At 41.7% G+C, this 20,169-nt stretch overlaps 1 protein-coding gene across 3 annotated transcripts in view; it reads right to left on the reverse strand.

Moving 5' to 3' along the window:
- The window catches only part of UNC80 (unc-80 homolog, NALCN channel complex subunit), a 176,444-nt gene that overhangs the window by 137,824 nt on the left and 18,451 nt on the right, over nt 1–20,169 (reverse strand). For all 3 annotated transcript variants that reach the window (XM_067548743.1, XM_067548741.1, XM_067548742.1), the window contains exons 5-11: nt 19,115–19,238; nt 16,690–16,763; nt 15,647–15,786; nt 11,104–11,365; nt 4,566–4,700; nt 3,230–3,452; nt 2,539–2,679 (exon numbers count right to left, since the gene is read on the reverse strand). In XM_067548743.1, coding sequence (XP_067404844.1) covers nt 2,539–2,679; nt 3,230–3,452; nt 4,566–4,700; nt 11,104–11,365; nt 15,647–15,786; nt 16,690–16,763; nt 19,115–19,238 — 1,099 coding nt within the window. The remainder of the gene's footprint in view (nt 1–2,538; nt 2,680–3,229; nt 3,453–4,565; nt 4,701–11,103; nt 11,366–15,646; nt 15,787–16,689; nt 16,764–19,114; nt 19,239–20,169) is intronic.

Consider the following 20,169-nt stretch of genomic DNA (forward strand, 5'->3'; position numbering starts at 1 on the left):
AGCTCATTCACAGATAGATTGTGCCCTGCTCTGCATGAGTGTTTAGCATGGGAGAGGATGCTCCTGTGCAGGGGACAGCAGCAGGCACAACACCACGTGCACTCAAGAAGCACTAGTAGTACTGCTTCAGATTAGCCAGAAGAGCCTCCCAAAGGGGGCAGGGAGGAGCGAGGCTCTGTCCTCTCACTCCTCCCTCCACCCTTGCAGTAGCTAACAGAGCTGGATCCAATATCTGCATGCTCCATCTTCCCAAAGGATGCAGTGGTGGCCGTGCTCCCAGCCTGGTCCAGGAGGCACTTTGATCTGCTCCCCCATGAAGAGCTGTGACTTCAAGCAACTGGCTAGCCCTCAGTGTTTAAAACTCATTCCAAACCATTTAGTGCCAGGCCTGCAGCTGGAATCTTGGGGCTCCAATGAACTATGAAAAGAAAAGAATTCAATGGAGTCTGAGATTTGCCTTGGTTCTGCCCTGAAGGCTCAGTGTGCTCTAAGTGCTACATGGCCCCCTCTGGTTCAATGGTATATCAAGCCATTAGGAGGCCCAGCATATGGTGCCTTCAGGATGTTAATGACACCCTGCTCTACGTCTTCATCTTCATGGACCCAGCGGAGCAATTTGCTCAGCACCTGAATGAGATTGGCTGTAGTGCAGCTCAGAGAAGCGATGACCATAGGGCAAAGCAGGTGGAAGGAGTGGCAGAGATTATAACAGGCTCCTTGATCGAGGGGTGCACGGCTGCTTTTGCTACTCACGTTCTTCCCTTAGTGGCCATGTCTGGAATACCCTCGTTGCAGCAGTGGTCAGGACTTTATCTAGTGAGAAGTGTTGTGTCACAAATCCTCCCTGAACCTGCCTGGGGCAGAGTGACACAGCACTGTCTCCTACTCAATTCCATGGCTAAAAGCCACATTGTTTCTTTTCATTCCTTTAAACATGCTTTTAGTCTAGGGCTGGGCAACAAGGTGGTCAACATTTGGAGGACATTGTCACAAAAATTGTATCTCCCCTCCCCCATTTTTTTTTGCATATCAAATTTATCAATGAAAAATTTCATTACAATTTCAAATGTTGAAATTTTTTGGCCAACTCTGCTAAAATCTTCAAAGCTTGCTAGTACCCTGGATTGTGGCTGCATACAAGTAAAAACAGTAGCTAGCCAAGTAAACACAAATAAAATGCAGAGCTTCCGTAACCTGATAAATTCCCACCTGGAGGTGAACAATGCACCACCAGTATTAGTGAGAGTGGATTGCCACTGAGTTAGTAATCTGCATGGCAATAGAGTCCCTTCCGTTTCCTGGATTAATGGATTTTATATTTCAGGTTTTACAGGAAGAATATGTTCCAATGACAATGGAAGAGAAAGGATAGTCCAGTGGTTAGAGTACCAGCCTAGGACTTGGGCAATCTGGGTTTCCATTTCCTGCTCTGCTACTGACTTCCTGTGTGACCTTGGGCAAGTCACTTAGCCTCTCTGTGTCTCATCTCTCCATCTATAAAGATAATAGGACATCCCTACCTCACAGAGGTGAGGTGCTCAGATACTGCAGTGATGGGGGCCATCTGAGTACCTATGATAGATAGATAGATGGGAAGCTTAATCTTTTCTGAACCTGGCTAAAAGGGAGGCAGCAGCTCTCCATGCTTCACTCCCCTCCTCCCACCCCAAGCCAGTAAAACTTCTCATTAACAGTACCATCCTGTTAAGACTGAGGTGTCTTGTACAATTTTAGCAGTCCTACTATAGGAAAACTGTGGCAATGCGCTTGTCCTGTTGGTAGCCAGTTCTGTTATTGTAAGAATAGGGGGCCTTAGCTCTGATGGGATGACCATATGCTGATAAGAGCAGTTACAATCTGCCTACCTCTGTGACTTTTGCAGTTTTAATTGGATACAGCATTTTTATCAACTTCCCAGTATGGACAACGCCAAGTGCTCAAAAATCATAAGTCAGGTCCAAAACAGGAAAAAAAAAAAAAAAAAAAAGTAATGAGATTGTCTTTAAAATCACGAGGTCTTTTTTCCAATAAATTCTGGGTTCTTTTTCTTTGCCTTCTGGTTCCTGGATCTTTAGGGTTCCTTAGGGTTTAAACTCGCTTCATTTTTTTTCAAGCTTTCACCTGAAATCATGTGAGTTAGAAACCAACTTTTTAAAAGTAAGGTGGAAACTGAGATTCTCATGTGATCTGATTCTAGCAGCTGGGGCTTTAAGAAAATCATCAACTATTATGAGACACACAATGAAATCATAAGAGTTAGCAAGACTGACTTCCTGCCACCAACTTCTGTGCAGTATTGCTGCACACTGTTTAAAAGGTGCTGTGTCCCACCCTAGAGGTGGGTGCATGTCCTTTAAAATGAAAGACACGAGATACATGTAAGAGATTATTATAATCCTCAATAGGACAAAAAGAAGAATAAAATATATAGAAAAACCAGAAAGGAAAGAGAGGATTACTCAGATATTAATAAATGAAAACAATAAAACTGTCTCACACTCCAGTGAGATATTTTGCTCATTGCTACATTTGACACACCTTCTTTGACCGTATTCTCTCCATGGCTGTTTGAGTGGTCAGGCAGGTCAGTGACCAGGGTGTGATGAGAGTGGGAATGTCTAGCACTCAAGCTCTCCATCTCCGTAGCGGTGTCAGAGCTCCCCCTTCTGGTGAACCTCCCTAAAATGAACACACAAAACAGACATGTAGTTTGCAAGTCTAAGGGGCGCACTAGTGCTAGAAATGGGTTTCATTGAGATTAGCAGGAGTCCAGACCTCACCTGAACACTGTGAAGCAGAGCCAAACTGGGAAATCTTTATTTCTACATCCAGTTACTCAAGCAAAGCTCGTCGCTAATGCCAGAAGTAAGGCAGAAGTAAAGGTGTGTGTCAGTCTGGGATCGACTGGAAATATGTTTTGCCCAAGTCCTATTTAATTATCAGAAATAAACTGACCTAAACATAGTAATTCAAGGTCAGCAGTCAGCACAACGAGGAGCTTCACCTTAGAAGCTGGCAGAAATACTATGCCACTTCTACAACAGGTGTGGCAAACTGCAAGTCAGGGCACAGGACATAACCAGCCATCAAGAGAGTGGCTGCTTTTCAATGCCAGGGAGATGGAGAAATAAAGAGCCTCCGTTTCTACCCTGTTATTCTTGGAACATTTTGGAGCTGAACTATTAATCAGAGTACAGGGTTGTGATATTAATCCTTTCCCATTAGTCACCTAATATGGCAGTTTGCCATCCTCCTCTCTCAATGCTGCGCCGGTCCTCTCCGATCCCAGAGAAGCTGCCAAAGGAGAACGTGCTACGAGTGGGTGACACGTCCAAATGATCCTCATGGAGCAGAAAGGGCACCCCCATCCTTCGCTGCCGTTTTTTCCCTGTGTGGTGGAAAGGAATAGAGCCCTTGCGCTCACGTTCTCGATCCTCTTTGCGGCTTTTAAACTGCAGAAGGAAGAGGAGGAGGGATTAGAGCCAGGCAGAGGCTGCAGGAGATTTTACTACAGTTAGAGGGGAAAGACAAGCATGCAGGGCCCAATCCTGAATTTCCCCACTCTAGCCTTTTGTCCCTGATGGGTATATGCACTCCAGCACACTCGCATTTTAAGGATCACAGCGGTGCACCTCAGGTTGGGATGGCAACCACACCTTTGCTATGGGAAGTGCTAACGTGGGGACTTGCTTCCCTTGATATCTGTCTCAGTTCATCTCTCCAACTTTATGATTAAGACATCCTAAGGGCATGTCTACGCCGCCAGCAATGCAGGTTCGATTTTGCGGGTTCCATGAGTGGCAGGGAAAACTCTCTCAATCAAACCCGGAGACAACAGTAATCCACCCCAGCAAGAAGAGTAACACTGCGTCGACAGGAGGGCATTTCCCGTTGGTGCAGTGCAGTGGGGACGCTGCAGTAGGTAGACGTTAGTAAGTCAACGGCAGATACGCAAGCTACTATATGAGGCTTGTGCATCTCCCGTCAACTGCTGCTGAAATCCGTGGTAAGTGTAGATCAGGCATAAGACATTTTTATTTCAAAGATTTTTTTTATTATTACTAGTATACCTGTTGTTGGGCCTATATTTCTTTTTCCATTTCTCTTCTCCCTTTTTTTTTTGCATTGGATCCCTTGCTTGATTAATATGTTTAATTTTATTACCTTATGGATCTTAATTGGTTTGTATAATCTTCACCATCAAACCAACGACCCTCATGGGAGATTTAGACTCAGAGCTCAGGCGTAAACTCAGCATAGATCCACTGAAACTGATGGAGCGCCTATGATTAATGTAATTTGAGAATCTGGCTGCAAATCACCATCACTTAGGAAAAAACTCCCATTGATTTCAATAAGAGCTTGATAGGTGTACAGATTTCAGCACTGGGACCACAAGATAAATATTAATACCATACCATGCATGGAGACACAACATGGCCATCAGAAAAAAACAAATGCTTGCCTCATGTTCAACCCAATGTAAGCTTTTAACAATTGTATACCTGGTACTTGCTTTAGCACTGGTTTGTAGATAAACCAAAATGTGTTATTGTGCTACTCACCTTCTTAAAGATGTTCATTCCCAGGTCTGTGGAGAGATCTGGCACTGCAAGCCTGCGAAGGTTGGTCAGTGACACCTTAGCAAAAGCCTCAGTGCTTAGCGATTTTTCCTCCTCGTTGCACTTCACTGTGAGATCCTTCACTCCCCAAAAGAAGACGAGACACACAAGCAGAAATAGCAAGTAAGCAACTAAAAATATCAACTTCAATCCGATCCATGGACTGCTCCAAAGGAGAAGAACCATAATTCCATCAGACAAAGCTCCATCCTCACATTTTACAGTTAAATAGATTTAGAGGCTTCAGGGACTAATGATTTGGTCTAACAATTTATCATTTAAAATTACATTATACCAGCACAAAACACACCAATAGCTAAAAACAGTGCAATCCAGTGGATAGTGTATTGGACTAGCGATTCAGGAGACCTGGGTTCTATTCCTAGATAGAAAACTGGCATAATATATCACCATGAGCAGATTGTTTTACCAGTATACAGCTGTGGATAATTATAATTACCTTCCCTTATAATGTGCTTTGAAATCTGTGAACTAAAAGTGCTGTATAAGAGTTGAGGATTAGCTCCATGAAACATAAACAATAACACACAAAACACACTAGTAGTAATATATCGGAGTTATTGTGTGAATTGTGATGAACAGCATCGTCACCGCCCCCTCCATCCAAACAATGTTAAGAATTACTCGGTTTGTACAAGTACGTACCTTTTTATTGTTTCATTGGTGCAAGATTTCACACCACAGCCACTGTTTGTTTTTTAAAAAGGCTCAGGCTTCTTTTAATGAGTAAAAAACAAAGCTGAAGTTTGCAGATTAGTGAGCATCCTTAATTCCAATAATGGTGCTCTGGGATATCTTTACTTGTGTGCACTACTGCTACCCCTTTTATTTTTTAAAAGCTTCAGATCTCAAAGCTAGGCACGCACTCATCTCCAGGTATCCAAACCCCTTTGTGGACTGGAAATTCAGAAGGTTTCTCTCTTCAGCCTGAGCTGCTATAGCTGTATGATAGTAAGGAAGGCTTTGCTACAGGAGGTAGCATCCTTCAAGGGAGACAAAGTCCTGGTCCTGTCCCTTTGTGGTCATTAAAGACTGTATGGCACTTTTCACAGGAGCAGGGCTCTTCGCTCCTGTGACATGACTAAATCCCTCTGGGAATTCAATTCTGCCTGCCTAAATATCACCCAACTGTTTCAATTGGAGAGGCTACTCTCTTTATTCCCCCACGAGAACTGAAGCGTAATGTTGCTGTATGATGTTAAAACAAGTCCTGCCTGTCACTCCAGAGGTGGCTGCACCTCAGTGAGGAGTGAAGTGATTCCTATACAGTGACAGGTTCAGGTTCTGGCTGCTTTAGGCCCAGTCCTACAAACACATAAGCATGAGTGTAACTTTACTCATGTGATTCGTCCCATTGAAGTCAGTGGAATTACTCACATAAGTAGAGTCAAGCATGTGTTTAAGTGTTTGCAGGACTGGGGCCCTTGAGACCCTTTTCTCCTCATACTTTTTTCCAGCTTTAAAGATCCCTCTAGGCCCTACAGTTTCATGGCCAGAGTAGGACATTCTCACTTGCCAGCCTTCCACTGAGTAATCAACTTTCCCCTCTGCTCAATGTGATAAAAACCGGGGCACTTTGCAGAGCTCATGTATTGATATAGGTTTGAGGGAGTCACCTAAAGACTTTTTCAGGGACAGAGTTATTTTAGTACAACTGACATTCGGCCTAAGTGGACATATGTGCTCTAAAAACTCTTTGACTGCAGATTACAAGCGGCATGTGAAAAAGTAAATCCAATAAAGAATTAACCAGGACTTGGTTCTGGTGCTAGATACTCTCAACGCCTATTAACACCAGTGGCAGCTGAAGGCTCTCAGCAGTTCCCAGGAGCAGGCTCTTGGATTGCAAAGTGCTTTGGGATCCTTGTGGATGGAAGCACTATGCAAATTTAACTCAGGATTATCATCCTGTGCATTAGTGTTTGAATCACTGGATTATTGTTATTTGTACTGGGGTAGTCAAAAGGACCCAATCAAAAATCAGGTGCCTACTGTGCTAGGCACTGTACAAACACACAGGAAGTCATGGCCCCTGTGCTGAAGAGCTCACAGTTAGCTATTCAAACAAACCACTGCTCCATGAATTGAGTTACAGTCAGCTTTACTATACAGTATGGGATATGGCCTATTTTGATGACTTAGTTTAAAGTTCTGTTTTAAGACTGGTTAAAAATGTGGTTACCATCATAGTCGATCATTTGGCATCTCTAGTACAGCTAAGCAGTTGCTAAGAAGAACACCCACAAAACTGTTTAAAGGCTGTTCCTATATATTTTTTCTCTTATCACCCTGCATCTGCCTGCCTATTTAGCTACCAAGTTCATTAGTATTTCTATCAACTTCTGAGTATTACGCTTGAAACTCTTGGGTTTAAATTACCATTACATCTAGTCATTGCAGCTGTGCTGGTTTTATGTTTAATTTAAGCTTTTGCTCTTAGCTCCTGCAATGTCATTGCAAAGCTGCACAGTTTTGAAAGACCTTAAGGCTTTCATTTCCTAGTTCCCTCTCTATGATGGATTCACTGCATACAGATCCACTCCAGGTTTTTCCTTACACTGCTGTACCCATACTGAAATACATGTTGACTCCAGTAATCTACTAGAGGCAGGGAGAAGGTATTTGTTTTACTCATAAGCCTTCATTCACTTGTTATTTTGCTTTGCAATAGGGATCAGAGTACGTCATCAACTGCACACTGCATGAAATATTAAATAGATCCTTCAGTCCACCACAGCCTGAACTGAGTTTCTCTCTTTCTAGATACATAACTGTATAACCATTTGATCAGAACTAGTTTGCTGTGATATGCACCAGAATTATATTTTAAATGGGATTTCACATGTAAACCATCTGTGTGACAGACATGCTGAGGCTTAGGAAAGAGGTTACATGGCAAGCCCACATCTTGTCTATACACTCTGCAGTCCATCACTAAATATACTTGCTTGTTCCTGAGCTGATTTCTGTGCAGTTCTTTCTTCTGCCATGTTTAACACCAGATGATGAAAATGAAAGGATCAGATGGTAGAGGAGAAGACCAACATACCGTAACAGTGCTGTCACTTTAAAAGTGTGGGTCTCCCCTACATTGCAACATGAAACCCTAAAGAGAGGAGGCCATGAACTCAGAACCAGATTATGGCTGACATTTTGAATTTGCACTGTCTAAGCGTGGATATCCAGTATTTTATTCTGAAAGCTTTATTTTCTATTGGAAAAGAATAACTCGGGTTAAGTAAAAGCAGACGAAGACTGCATCTTGATGAGCTCCTGCTATAAATGTAAGAAATATGCTGCTAGCCTGTTTTTTCAGCCTAGCACCAAGCCTTACACATTAGTTAGTGATTTCTCAGCCTTCAGATCCTTCCTGAGAAAGAAATGCCAAGTAAGCAGAGAAACACAGGAGAACATGACTTCTTCATCTTCCTGCCTCAGAAACTTAAGCCCATCACATCTGACTCAATTACTGGCATACTCATGTGTAATATGTTTACTTATGGAATATTTATCAGTCACTAGATGTCACTCTGTGCTGTATAGCAGTGGTTTTCAACCTGTGTTCCTCGGACCCCAGGGGTTCCACAGACTATGTCTAAGATTTCCTAAGGGGTCTACACCTGCATTTGAAATTTTTTAGGGGTCTGCAAATGAAAAAAAGGTTGAAAACCACTGCTGTATAAATTTCCAGACAGGGAGCAGTCCCTGGTAAATAAAGGAGACAAAGCTGAAACTCCATCTCTATGTAAGTCATAGCTGCTTTGTTAATAATAATAATATTAAATAATAAATAAAATAATAACGATAATAATAACAACAACTATTATTTATTATTATTACCTTCATTTTAAGAGGGACTCTGATTCCACACAGCAGGACAAAAACATATGAGAAGCTGATGAGAAAGTCTAACAATCTAGTCTAGCCTTGGAAAAACCTCTGTGCTGAATGGAACCCTTGCATCAATGACCAAAGGACCCACTCAAAACCCACCCCAAAGAATCAAAACAAAACAAAAAACCCACAAAACAAAGCAAAACAAAAGCAAAGTTAAAAACACATTTATATTTAACTCTGAATAATCAAATGGATTTAACAAAGATGTTAGTAAAAAGCAACAGAGTAAAGTGATCTCCTGCAGGAGAAAAGTACTTAAAAACCAGAAGCTGAGATTGTGAAGCTGGGAGAGGTAGATCGTGCTACATTGCCAGGGGATTTTTTTATTATGTAGAGAAACACTGATTCCAGAACTCTAATGTGATGTCTAGGTGGTGCAAATAACACATCCATCTAACTAGTGCAGAAAACACATCCATGCACACTGCTGCTGTGCTGAGAACCTTGGAACAACAATTTTATTATTGCACTAGCATTCAGGAAATTACATGCACAACAGCATGTGTTACTTTAAAAGCAGGTGCAAGGGGGGACAGGATAAACATGAAAGCACTGTGCTACAGAATAGTAATATGTCCCAATCTACTATTATGTTTGATTGACACTGCTTCCAGAGCATGATATGAATGAGGATTTTCTGTATATGTAGGGAGAATCTATAAAAACCCCATTTAAAGGAAGATTAAGCCCCCTACGCCTGGATAGCAACTCTTTCCTGTATGAAGAAGTCTTACAAACTGTTGTTGGGATGAAACCAGCAAGGTTCTATAGAGATTATTCTAAAACACTAGCACCCAAATGCCTATGCTGTTACACAGGTGTGGCAACTGGGCCAAGTAATCCACTATCTGTGCAGGATCCCTCATACAACTAATGAAACGGTTGAATGCAAATTAGCTATAGAGCAAGGGTGGTGATTGGTTGAGTTACCTCTGATCTCACAATGGTTTAGGATTCTTATCATGGTATTGAGACATATCTGACTGTAGGTGTTTACCACACAGATTAATTCGTAAACTCATAATAGCTGAGAATTTAAAAATGGGTAGGTAACAGACTGCAAATCCCAGTGATGATTGAACCTGGTGATATTCTAAACAAAGAGAGTTCATCACCATGCTTGTAGCTGTTTCTATACCACGCTTGTAGCTGTTTCTACAGTCACATTGACTGTACAGACATTCTAGGCTTCAGTGACACACAAAAAGAGTGATAACCCTGGAAACTTATTTTATAGATAATAGAATTTAATACAGCTTTGCCAACCCCTGACTGTCAATCATGAGTCAGATCCTCCCAAAATCATAAGCTCATTTTAAAAAATAATGAGATTTAAAAATTAAATAATTTTTATTGGTCTCTTGGTTTTTGAACCTTTAGGGGGTCACATTTTCCAAGCTTTTCTCTGCAGCCATGAGGGCTGGAAATGTCCTTTTATTTTTGAATGAAATGACAATCACATGACTCCAGAAGCTAGAACTTTTTTTAAAAATTGCCAAATATTGTGAGACTTCTGATAAAGTTCATAAGAGTTGTCAACACCTTAATAGAGAATCACAGAATTACAGAAATGTAGGGCGGGAAGGGACCTTGAGAGGTCATTTAGTCCATCATCCTATGCTGAGGCAGGACCAAGTAAAAACCTAGATCATCATTGACAGGTATCTGTCTAATCTGTTCTTGAAAACCTCCAGTGATGAGGATTCCACAACCTCCCTTGGTAACCTATTCCAGTCATTAAGTACCCCTATAGTCAGAAATTTTTTTCAATGAATGAATGCTGCTTTTTCTGAAGGTTTTCTGTAGCACAGCTCAAGTTAGATTCTGTAGCAGAGATATAATTCTCGATTAAATTTTACAGTGTTGTTCAATAAACAATATATGAAAGTTAGCATTTTCTACTAAAATGTATAGGAAAGAGAGACTACATCCTAAAAGCAGAAAGAACCAATGGGGAAATATCAATGTCTACTGTTTTTCAGATCTGAGTTCAGCTACCCATAAGAAAACAGGATTCAGCCTAACACAAAGATCTTTATAGCAGCAGGGACTAATCGGGGGCTTATGTTTCCAGCAAAACTAAAAATAAGGTATGACATTTCCTGGAACTGCATCCACTGAGGTTTGTAGGAAAACATAAAAAAAGCTAAAAAATCAGGAAGCATAGAGGAGAAGAGAACTGAGGCATGTAACACTGAAAAATCTGTACTTTGATGAGCTCCAACCTCACCGTGTGCAGTTTGATGTAATGTTTTAAAGAATGTGGTCTTGTGTCTTGTTTCTTGTTCCAAGGAGAGTGCTGTACTGACACTGTGATATGTATTCCTTTTGTTTCTCTTCGAATGGCAAGATGGGATATAGTTAAATCAGACCTGACTGCTGAATTCCAGTACAAGAAGGCAATAGGACCACCTATGAAATCTGCATATGGACATTCCCCACACTATAAATGACTTCACCACAGTTTGTGTTTTTATAATTAACACCAAAATGCTGAGTCACTACTAATCCTATCACAACTGTAAATAGTTTCCAAGATCACTTGAAAACAATGGTCTCTTACCTGAGTTTTGTGGGTGTTCACCAGAGAGGGTGCTGCAGCTACCATGGAACTGCTGCGGGGCCTTGGCAAGTGCATGGTCTCTGGCTCAGGTGGCTTCTCTGGCTTCTCCTCCAGCATATGCCTCAATCTTTGCAGATAATACATCAGAGACCACTGTGTACCCTCCTCAGACCAGTGTGGCTGCAGCAGGCAACGCAGTACTGCCACGTCAAAATAGGTGGCATAGCGAGACTTTTGGCAGGGTGGGATCACCAAAGACACCCTGTTCCAAATAATAAAAGGAGAAACATTAAACGTCAGCTAGGGCTAATACTTTCCCCAGAAGTGCAGAGTTCTGCCTAAAGGTTTCCTCCAGAAAGACACTTATGGTAGGTCTACACTACAATTAAAAAAACCCAAACCCATGGAACTGAGTCTCAGAGCCTGCGTCAGCTGACTTAGGCTCCTGGGACTTGGGCAGCAGGGTTAAAAATTGCAGTGTAGACGGTCCAGCTTGGGCTGGAGCCTGAGCTTTGAGACCTTCCCCCACTTGCCAGGTTTCAGAGTCCAGGCTACAGCGCAAGCCCAAATGACTACATTGTAATCTTACAGCCCCAGATCCTGACCCCTAAAAGCTTGAGTCAGCTGTGGCCATGCCATTGACCTTTTATTGCGACGTAGATATACCCTTAGGGTTTACATTTTCATTGGTTCTAAGAGCATTCACTCTCTGGCACCACTTAACCAGTCTTCCTTTTGTAGGTGGAAACCATTGCTGTGCTACCCTCCAGTTTGAGGACTAGAAATTGCCCCAGAGACCAACACTAACAATGCTCCATTTACTGGCCCCTAAGAAGTGGGGTAAGCAGCTGGGGTAAATACTGGGGGACCCCCTTGCTGCCAACCCTTCCTATGGGGGGATGAGAGGGTCCCCTGCCATCACCACTCCTGGTGGTGGATGGAGCCACAGGGGCAGGGCCAAGAAGTGGGGGCCTGTGCTCTGGTGAGCCTTGAGCCCCACATTGCCTTAATGGGACCCTGGTGAACATGATCAGTCTCCCTCTGTCTATGGAGGAATCAAACCACAGATCTGTTCAATTGTATAACCTAGAAGATTTCTGGATGCAATTTGAGAAGCATTCAATTGTGAATTGAGTTCTTGTTACATTTTTAAACTTTAGACACATAAGACAATAGAATCAATAACTGCCTCATAAATCATGTTCTCCTGCATTTGGGACAAATCACAATAATAGCAATCAATGTTTACTCCATTAATATTGACAGTCTACAGAATCAGAGGTGGAGGCAGGCTTTCAAAGACAGGCATACAGGCAGGATATCCATATTGGCATTTGGACACCCAGACTGGCACTGAGCAGCCTACAGCCATAATCCAGCAAAGCATTTAAGAACAAATAGTTCCATTGACTTCGTGGGACTGGGCTAGTGCTTAAAGTTACATACACACTGAAGTGCTTTGCTGGATTACTTAATGGGCTACTTGACACGGTTTGGCTGCTGGTGTGCCGACACTACAGCCTCTCGTTGTTTCCTGGTACTCTCCAGGCAGTCTGTCTGTATCCATCTGTTGTCTCTTGTCTTATACTAGAGTTTGTGTATATGAACAGGTAGTTCGCTGCAAGCTGGACTGTGAATCTACCCCACACTAGCCTGCTGCAGGCTGACTGTCCATGCGGACCCTGCTTGACACACATTAAGAGTTTGTTAATGTGCTTTGATCTAGTCTAGTTCAAAGCAAATTGACAAACTCTTAATGCACGTCAGCAGGGTCTGCATGGACAGTCAGCCTGCAGCAGGCTAGTACATGGTAGATTCACAGCCCAACTTGCTGCAAACAAAACATTTGTGCAGACCGACCCTTAGATTGTAAGCTATTTGGAGGAGGGACTGTCTTTTTGTTCTGTGTTTGTACTGCACCTAGCATAGCAGGGTCCTGGCCCATGATGAGGGCTCCGAGGCTACAGGATAATACAAACAACAACAAAAATTATACAAGCCAATATGAGCATTCAAATGCAGGTTTTGGATGTCCAGTTGAGTAGAGCAGAGCAAAAGGTTTGCAGTCAGGGTAGGTGAGCAGTTTCCTCCTTGGGAAGCATTTGCAGATGGGTTGGCTGGGAAGGACTCATTTTAGAGAAATGTGTTCATTTGGAACTAAAACCTCCAAGCAAATCTGCAGGAGTTTCTTTACTGCCAGCCTCTGTCACTGGAGGACACCACAGAATTCCTCTAGGCCTCTTTTAGAGGCACTGACTTTTGAAAACAGCATACATTGAGTCCACAATTCAAAGATTTCCACTACTGCTGCAGTCAAGATAAAATGGGATTACAAGTGGGGTGACTTAAAAAAGGCTTTAAATAAGAGAACAACAAGAAAATAGTGATTATTTTAAAAACACCATTGACCCTTTCCCGCCAGCCTGACATCCAGGCTCCCATCATACATCCTTCGCAAAACATGGCAAAGAGAAAAACGAGTGAAATACACACGAGGAGAAAACAAAAGGGCCAAGACTGGATCTAAAGGATACACCCTGTACTAAGGGTTGCTGCATCACTCCAGGAGCAACCCAAGGAAAGAATTATCCCAAAGAAAAAAATAATCTGCCTGCCAATATCCCCCACACCGGCTCAACTGCACTGACCAGCAAATATAAAGGGTGAAGCCAGGACTCTGCCCATTCCCACACCCTTGGAGGGAAGGAATAAGGTGATGCATCTCTCTCTGGTGATTCCCCTGTGACCAGATCCAAGGTACGGGAAAACCATATCGGAGTGTAAGGGAGATCTGTATTCTCACACACTCCAATTCACAATCTAGCCCAAAAGAAGGATGGTTCTCCTAAAATATTTATCATTCAAGCCCTGCTTTCAAAGTCTATTTCCAAGGCAGAGACTGACAGCTACAGAATAAATGTCTGTGGATTTTACTATTGCAATGGTTCCACTGAAATGAAGAACTTCACTGAATGGAGTGGAGATCAATGGAGCAAACTCAAGGTTTGCTGAATGAGTTTCCGAGAAAACAGAATTTAAAATCTTGTGATTCATTTTGACTTAAAAGCCGTGTTCCTTTAATTAGCTACTTATTGCCTGAGGATTGCAGGGTGAGTGGGTGCTATATTTTGTCCAGTCGTGGGTCCAAGGACAAAGGAATACTGTGGCTGTTGAGAACTGGAGTAAATAACATTTGTTTCTGCGTTGTCCGTTGCTTGGCAACCAAAGCTCCCTGTTCAGTTTTAATTGATCAATGAGCTCTCCAAGTGAGGAGACATTAGTGATGCTCTCTACAAAGCCTGTCGGAAGCTTCATCTCCATAGCAACCACCAGACTAAGCTGGATAAACTGATCACCTGATTCAGTCTTCTAAAAGATTGCCTGCTCCTTTACTTTTTATGTCTGTGTGCATTCGCACACTGAACAGGGGGGTACATGGAGGAACAGTTTACATTTAGTAAGACAATACTCAGAAGTAACAGATGCCTTAGTTTGACCAGATCATGTTAATAAAATGAAATACAATCCCAGAATTTATATAGGGCCTGAGACAAAACCCACTGAAGTCAATGGGAAGACTCCCAACTAGATCAGGTGCATAAAGAAATGGCTTTACCCATTCAAGCGGGTGACAAGATATATTAATCATAAGTATTTTTAGAAAATAGTTGGGAGTTGTTCCTGGATTCAGAGATCTGTGGAACCGAGACCAAGTATTACTGTAATGAAGCAAATTCTGAAAACATTTGAATGTTTTGGTTTGAAATTTCCCAGTGTAACTGAGCATGTGGGTCAACATGTTCAAAAACAGGAGCCTAAGAAAAATATGGTCAGATTTTCAAAAGTGCTGAGTATCCACAAATCCTAATGGGAGCTGATGAGTCCACAGCCCTTCTGAACATTTGTCTGTACCTTTATCTCCTCAAATATGTATTAAGGAGGTTAAATGTAGGCTTCTTTGTTTGAAAATCTTTGCCTAAGCCCTCCAAGGCTAGCTGAGGAGAAGAGGTTTAAGAAGCTGTTCTTTTGCGTCCCCTGCGAGCCAGCCTGCAGTAAGTGAACAGAACAGATGTATGTGAAGAAGGGGAAATGGAGGTAGCAGCCAAGAAGCACTGAAAGGGAGAAGACATACAGAAATACTCTGCCACAGGGAAAGAGGGCAGCCAAGAGAGATCAAGCCTGAAAGGATGTGCCTAGTCAAGGAGCAATGAGCCTAAAGTTTGTTTAAAAAAAAAAAAAAAAATCAAACTCCAAAATATAAAAGGGCCTTGTCTCCTGCTCCGTCCCCATTGCACTATAGTTGCTATCCTAACAGGCCAGCTGAGGGTCCGGTAAATTAGATGGAATAAAACAGCCACCAACTTGGAGGACACACCGGTGACTGAACTGAGGACCTCCAGAGCTAAAAGCATGAGCTGAGGAGCCAAGACTCTTTAATGGGGACTGTAAGACGCATACACTTTAGGGATCGGGCAGAGTGAGCCCTGTAACACACACTTCCCAGAGAATTATACCAACATGGCTTTTCAAAAGGAGTCTGTACCTGGAATGCGGGGGTCCTCTGTCCTGGGATGTTTGGGACGAGACACTTCCATCAAAGGAGTTTCCCCGATGACAGCCTGAAATAGTGGCCCTAGGAGGCACAGCATCTGGCAGGGCTGTTTCACACACCACCTGAAGTCCCTTAGGATATTTTTAATAAAGAGAAATACATTTAACAACAGGATTTGGGTCTTCCACATTAGCCCTCTTACTATGATCAGTACTTATATAGTAATATTATTTATACTAAGATAGCACTGAGGGGACTCGATCAGGATTGGGGCTCCAATGTGTTAAACACTGTGCAAACACCTGGTTCTTGTCCCAAACAGTTTATAAGCTAAGGCCCCAGTCCCATAAACTATTCCATTCGGCCAGACCCTTAAACCTGCATGGAGCTCCACTGACCTCAATGAAAAATTGTTTGTTGCATTCCAGGTAAGGGCCTAATGCAAGATAAGACATCACAAGTGATGATATGTTGTTGTTGTTATTAATAATATAGGGGAAGAGAGGGCAGAAGATAACAGTAATTTGAACATGCTGTAATTTAGGCTGGATAGAGCACACCTTGAGGGCTCCAAATCATCCAAAAGGTGTTTTTATTTATATGAAAACAAAGAGCACTGGCCCTTTCTTCTCAGCTCTGTCATATGTCTTTACAGTATTGATGATAGTTTGTTGTCTCTTTTTATACAGGTTCTGTAAGTTTTTTTGTTGATTCTTTGCCATGGGCCCCAACCTCATTGTCTGCAGGAAGTGGGTCTTGGAAATGATAAAACAAATTCTAACACACAGAATTCAATAAAAGTATTAAGAGGCTTTGGAGATCTGTTGGTTAATTAAGCCAGTGCTTAATTAATTAATTTATTGCATATGATTTTTTTGGTTTAGAAATGCATTAAAATGACATAAAATGCAGGATAGTAATTGCAACTGTCATTTCAAAATTCCCTGCAAAAGAGCCTTTCCCCACCCCATCACTTAAAAAAAAAATTATCTCCCCTCAGCTCCCCATTCTTGCTTGTCTAACCACAGGCCCACCTCTGTGTGTCCAGTGTCCAGATTAGGGGATTCATAAGTCAGGCTCTGGTTGCTGGTAGGAGAACTTCTCTTGGCTGCGATTAAAAAAAAAAAAAAAAAAAAAAAGGAAAATTTCAAAAATGTAATGCTCATGTTGTATTAACCAAACAAATAAACTATTCACTATTGTAAAAAATGGCATCCCCTCAGTGCAACATTACCAGACATTAGCTGCATTTGTGGGAAACTGGAGTGGGTTGGCAATTTGCTGTTGACTTTTTTTTTTTGGGGTGGTTGGGGGGGAGGGGAGGAACGGAGGCCACAGGAGGTACAGTTACCACAAAAATCAAAATTTTCTGAGGACATGCTGCTCCTTACAAAATAATTTTGGTTTGTTGAGCTGAACTGAAATATTTCATTCCAAGTCAGTTGGACATTAAATTGCAACTGTCTAGGGTGCCAGAGTGCCTTAAGGGAGCTGTAGTTCAGGTGCTTCATGTGCCCGTTCTCTTATGGATTGGGCTTCTTGGCCAGACTACTACTGCCAAGATGCACTTAGGTCTCCTCTCTGACTGCAGCACATGGTGCATAGGAGTCTATGGTGTATCATGGGAGAGATAGTCCGGCCAGGGAGCACAGCCCAAAGAAAAAATGAGGGCATAAGGCATCTGAACTACAACTCCCATGAGGAACCATGGCAGCCTATGCAGATGCAACTTAATGTGAAAATGACTCAACGTGAAACGTTTTGACATTTCCAAATTGGAATTTTTCTGAACTTTTGACTTTGTGAAAAGATTCGATGTTTTTATCATTGACTATCCTTCTGTTGCCAATAGTACATAGCTGCTGGTCTGTGTATCTTTCCCATCAGTGTCAAACTGTTGCCAATCATTGTCTCTACTTCTTAGAAACTTGTACGTGGAAATAGACATAAGAAATTGACAGGAAATTATATTGGTCTCTTCTTTCTTCTAAATTTATGCAAATATTGATGGCATTGAGGGAAAGAGCCTTAAAATAGGCTCCAAGGATTCAAATTATTCCTATATTCTTAGTATATTACCCAAAGATAAAGGCTAGAGGAAATATTAAAGGATTTATTTTAATCTAATAGCAATTTAAAATATATGGTTCAAATCCTCAGCTGATGTAGCTCTGTTGAAGTCAATGATTTACACCAGTTTAGGATATAGTATTAGATATTGTTTCCTTTTTCTCTTGTATATAGGAAGCCTGTATGATTTGATATCTGAGATTAAGTCAGTTGGTATTACATCAGATACATGGCAATACATGAATACAGGTTTGATATTTCTATCATATATATTTACTTCCAAGGGCTTGTCTACACACAGAAATTGTACCAGTTTAAATAAAGGTGTGATGTTAAACTGATTTAGTTAAATCAATGCAGGCTAATCTTACATATAAAACAGATGTAAACCAATGTAAGAGTGTCCATACGCAAAGTTACACTGATTTAACCAACTGGATTAAAATTGCATCTTTAATTAAATTAGTGCAACTTGTATGTGTAGACCAGGCCTAAGAGTAGAGCGACTAATATTGGGTAACCATAGGAACAAATCAGACTGAATCGATTTTGGTCCTAGTGTAAGTGGGTGCAGCTCCCATTAAGGTTAATGGAGGATTCATCTTACTATACCAGGCTGAATTTGGCCCATTATTGTTTTTATTGGAATTGGATTCATGGCTTCCCTGCACAGGGCCAGATTTAGGGGCAGACAACCCAGGTGACCACCCAGAGTGCCGGAGTTTGAGCGGGCTGTTTTTGTTGTTACTGACAAAAGGGAAAATAGAATGTGTGAAGTAAAATGTTTCAGGTGTTCCTTATGTGGATTCATTTTTCACTAACCTTCTAGAATGTTCTGGACCTTTGTAGAATCTCATGGAACCTTCCAGAGTTTCTGAGAACAACATTTTCCTTGAATCTCCTAGAATGTTGTCAGCCATGCCCTTACAGGTATATAAGGGGTGGGACATTGCCATTCAGTCAGTGAGATATAAGAATGAAGTGAAGTGAGAGCCCAGCTGTGATATTGTGAACCTTGTTTTATTGTGTAATTGTGAAAGTGTACATGTAGGGGGGGGTGCCACAGAGGGGGGAGGTGCCGAAATGGAAGGGAGGATCCAAAGACGCTCCTCGCTTGGGGCATCATTTGGTCTAGAGCCGGCCCTGTCTCTACACACGGCAATTGTACCAGTTTAACTAAATTGGTCAATTTTGTTAAAATCAGTGCGATTTCTGCATGTAGACTTGGCCATGAAGCGAGGGTTTATTTTGATAAGGCACAAAAACAAATCAAAGAACATGGCTGTTCACAGATCCTGCACGCATGGCAAATGGGGCTCAGGCAACTGTACCATAAGGAAGAGACTTTCCGATGCTTAACATCTGTGACTACACAACAAGGTCACACACCTGTAATAATGTTCCTAATTGGCTTAACCTGAGCGGTGAAGGCAGAAACCTCAGGCTGCCTGTGTTCCCACATGGGCTGCCAAATAACAAGTCCACTGGCCAGCCGAAAAGTCAGGTCAGACTCCTAGAAAGACACAAGCGGATCATCTAGCATATGTAGATTAGTTAGACTAACTGACACAGAATAGCATAATTTCTGTCTGTGCTGACTGTCCCTCCTACTGAGACAGGGACCTTGAAAGCAACAACAAAGACTACATACTGTACACAGTATGTACTGTTTGTGTGCAATAAATCAATGGCCAAAAGCAACTACCGTAAATTCAAAGAAGTACCTACCCAATGGTCTAGTAGTAAAGCAACGTGGAATTCTCAGTACAAATTTAAGTAAAAGGCCATTGTTCCCAGACCGCAATTACACTGACCAAAACCAGTTTTTCAGGATCTCTGCTACTACTCTGCTACCACATTGCAGCAAAACTCTTTGCACACATTATTCTGCTTCTTGCTTTAGATCTTTTAGTATGTAAATCTTTCCTTTAGGCTCCCTTCTCCTGCAACACCTGCACGAAATGAGCCAAAACTAGTAATTTTTTAAAAAATATTTATTTAGGAAATATAATAATTTGTAAAAATGCTCGTAAGTGCCAACATACAATATTATTATTACTATTAAAAAAATTTAAATTGAAACACGCAAGTTGTGATGCTGTAAAGATTTATGCATATGTGTAATTTTACTGTAAGTAGCCCTACTGATTTAAATGGAGTTATCTACGTGAATAAAGTTACAAATGCAGGTAAATCTTTGCAGGACCAGGGCCCACATGTGCATATATTTAAACAAAGTGGCTGCACGATCTGATTGTTGGAAATACTGTCCTTCTTCATCTTTTCCCTTCCCTACTCTTCGTTACTCACCTCTGATAATATCTAAAATGAGTTTTGAGACCTCTTTGGGTCAGCTATCGTGTCTTTTGTATTTGCATGACAGAACCCCATGCAACGATTTCAGGTGTTGTAGAAATAAACATAAGGAAGACATTGTTTTTCCC

Source organism: Emydura macquarii, unplaced genomic scaffold (assembly GCF_026122565.2).
Source record: "Emydura macquarii macquarii isolate MOO-44397 ecotype Brisbane River unplaced genomic scaffold, CSIRO-AGI_Emac_v2 contig_1253, whole genome shotgun sequence".
Taxonomy (NCBI): domain Eukaryota; kingdom Metazoa; phylum Chordata; order Testudines; family Chelidae; genus Emydura; species Emydura macquarii.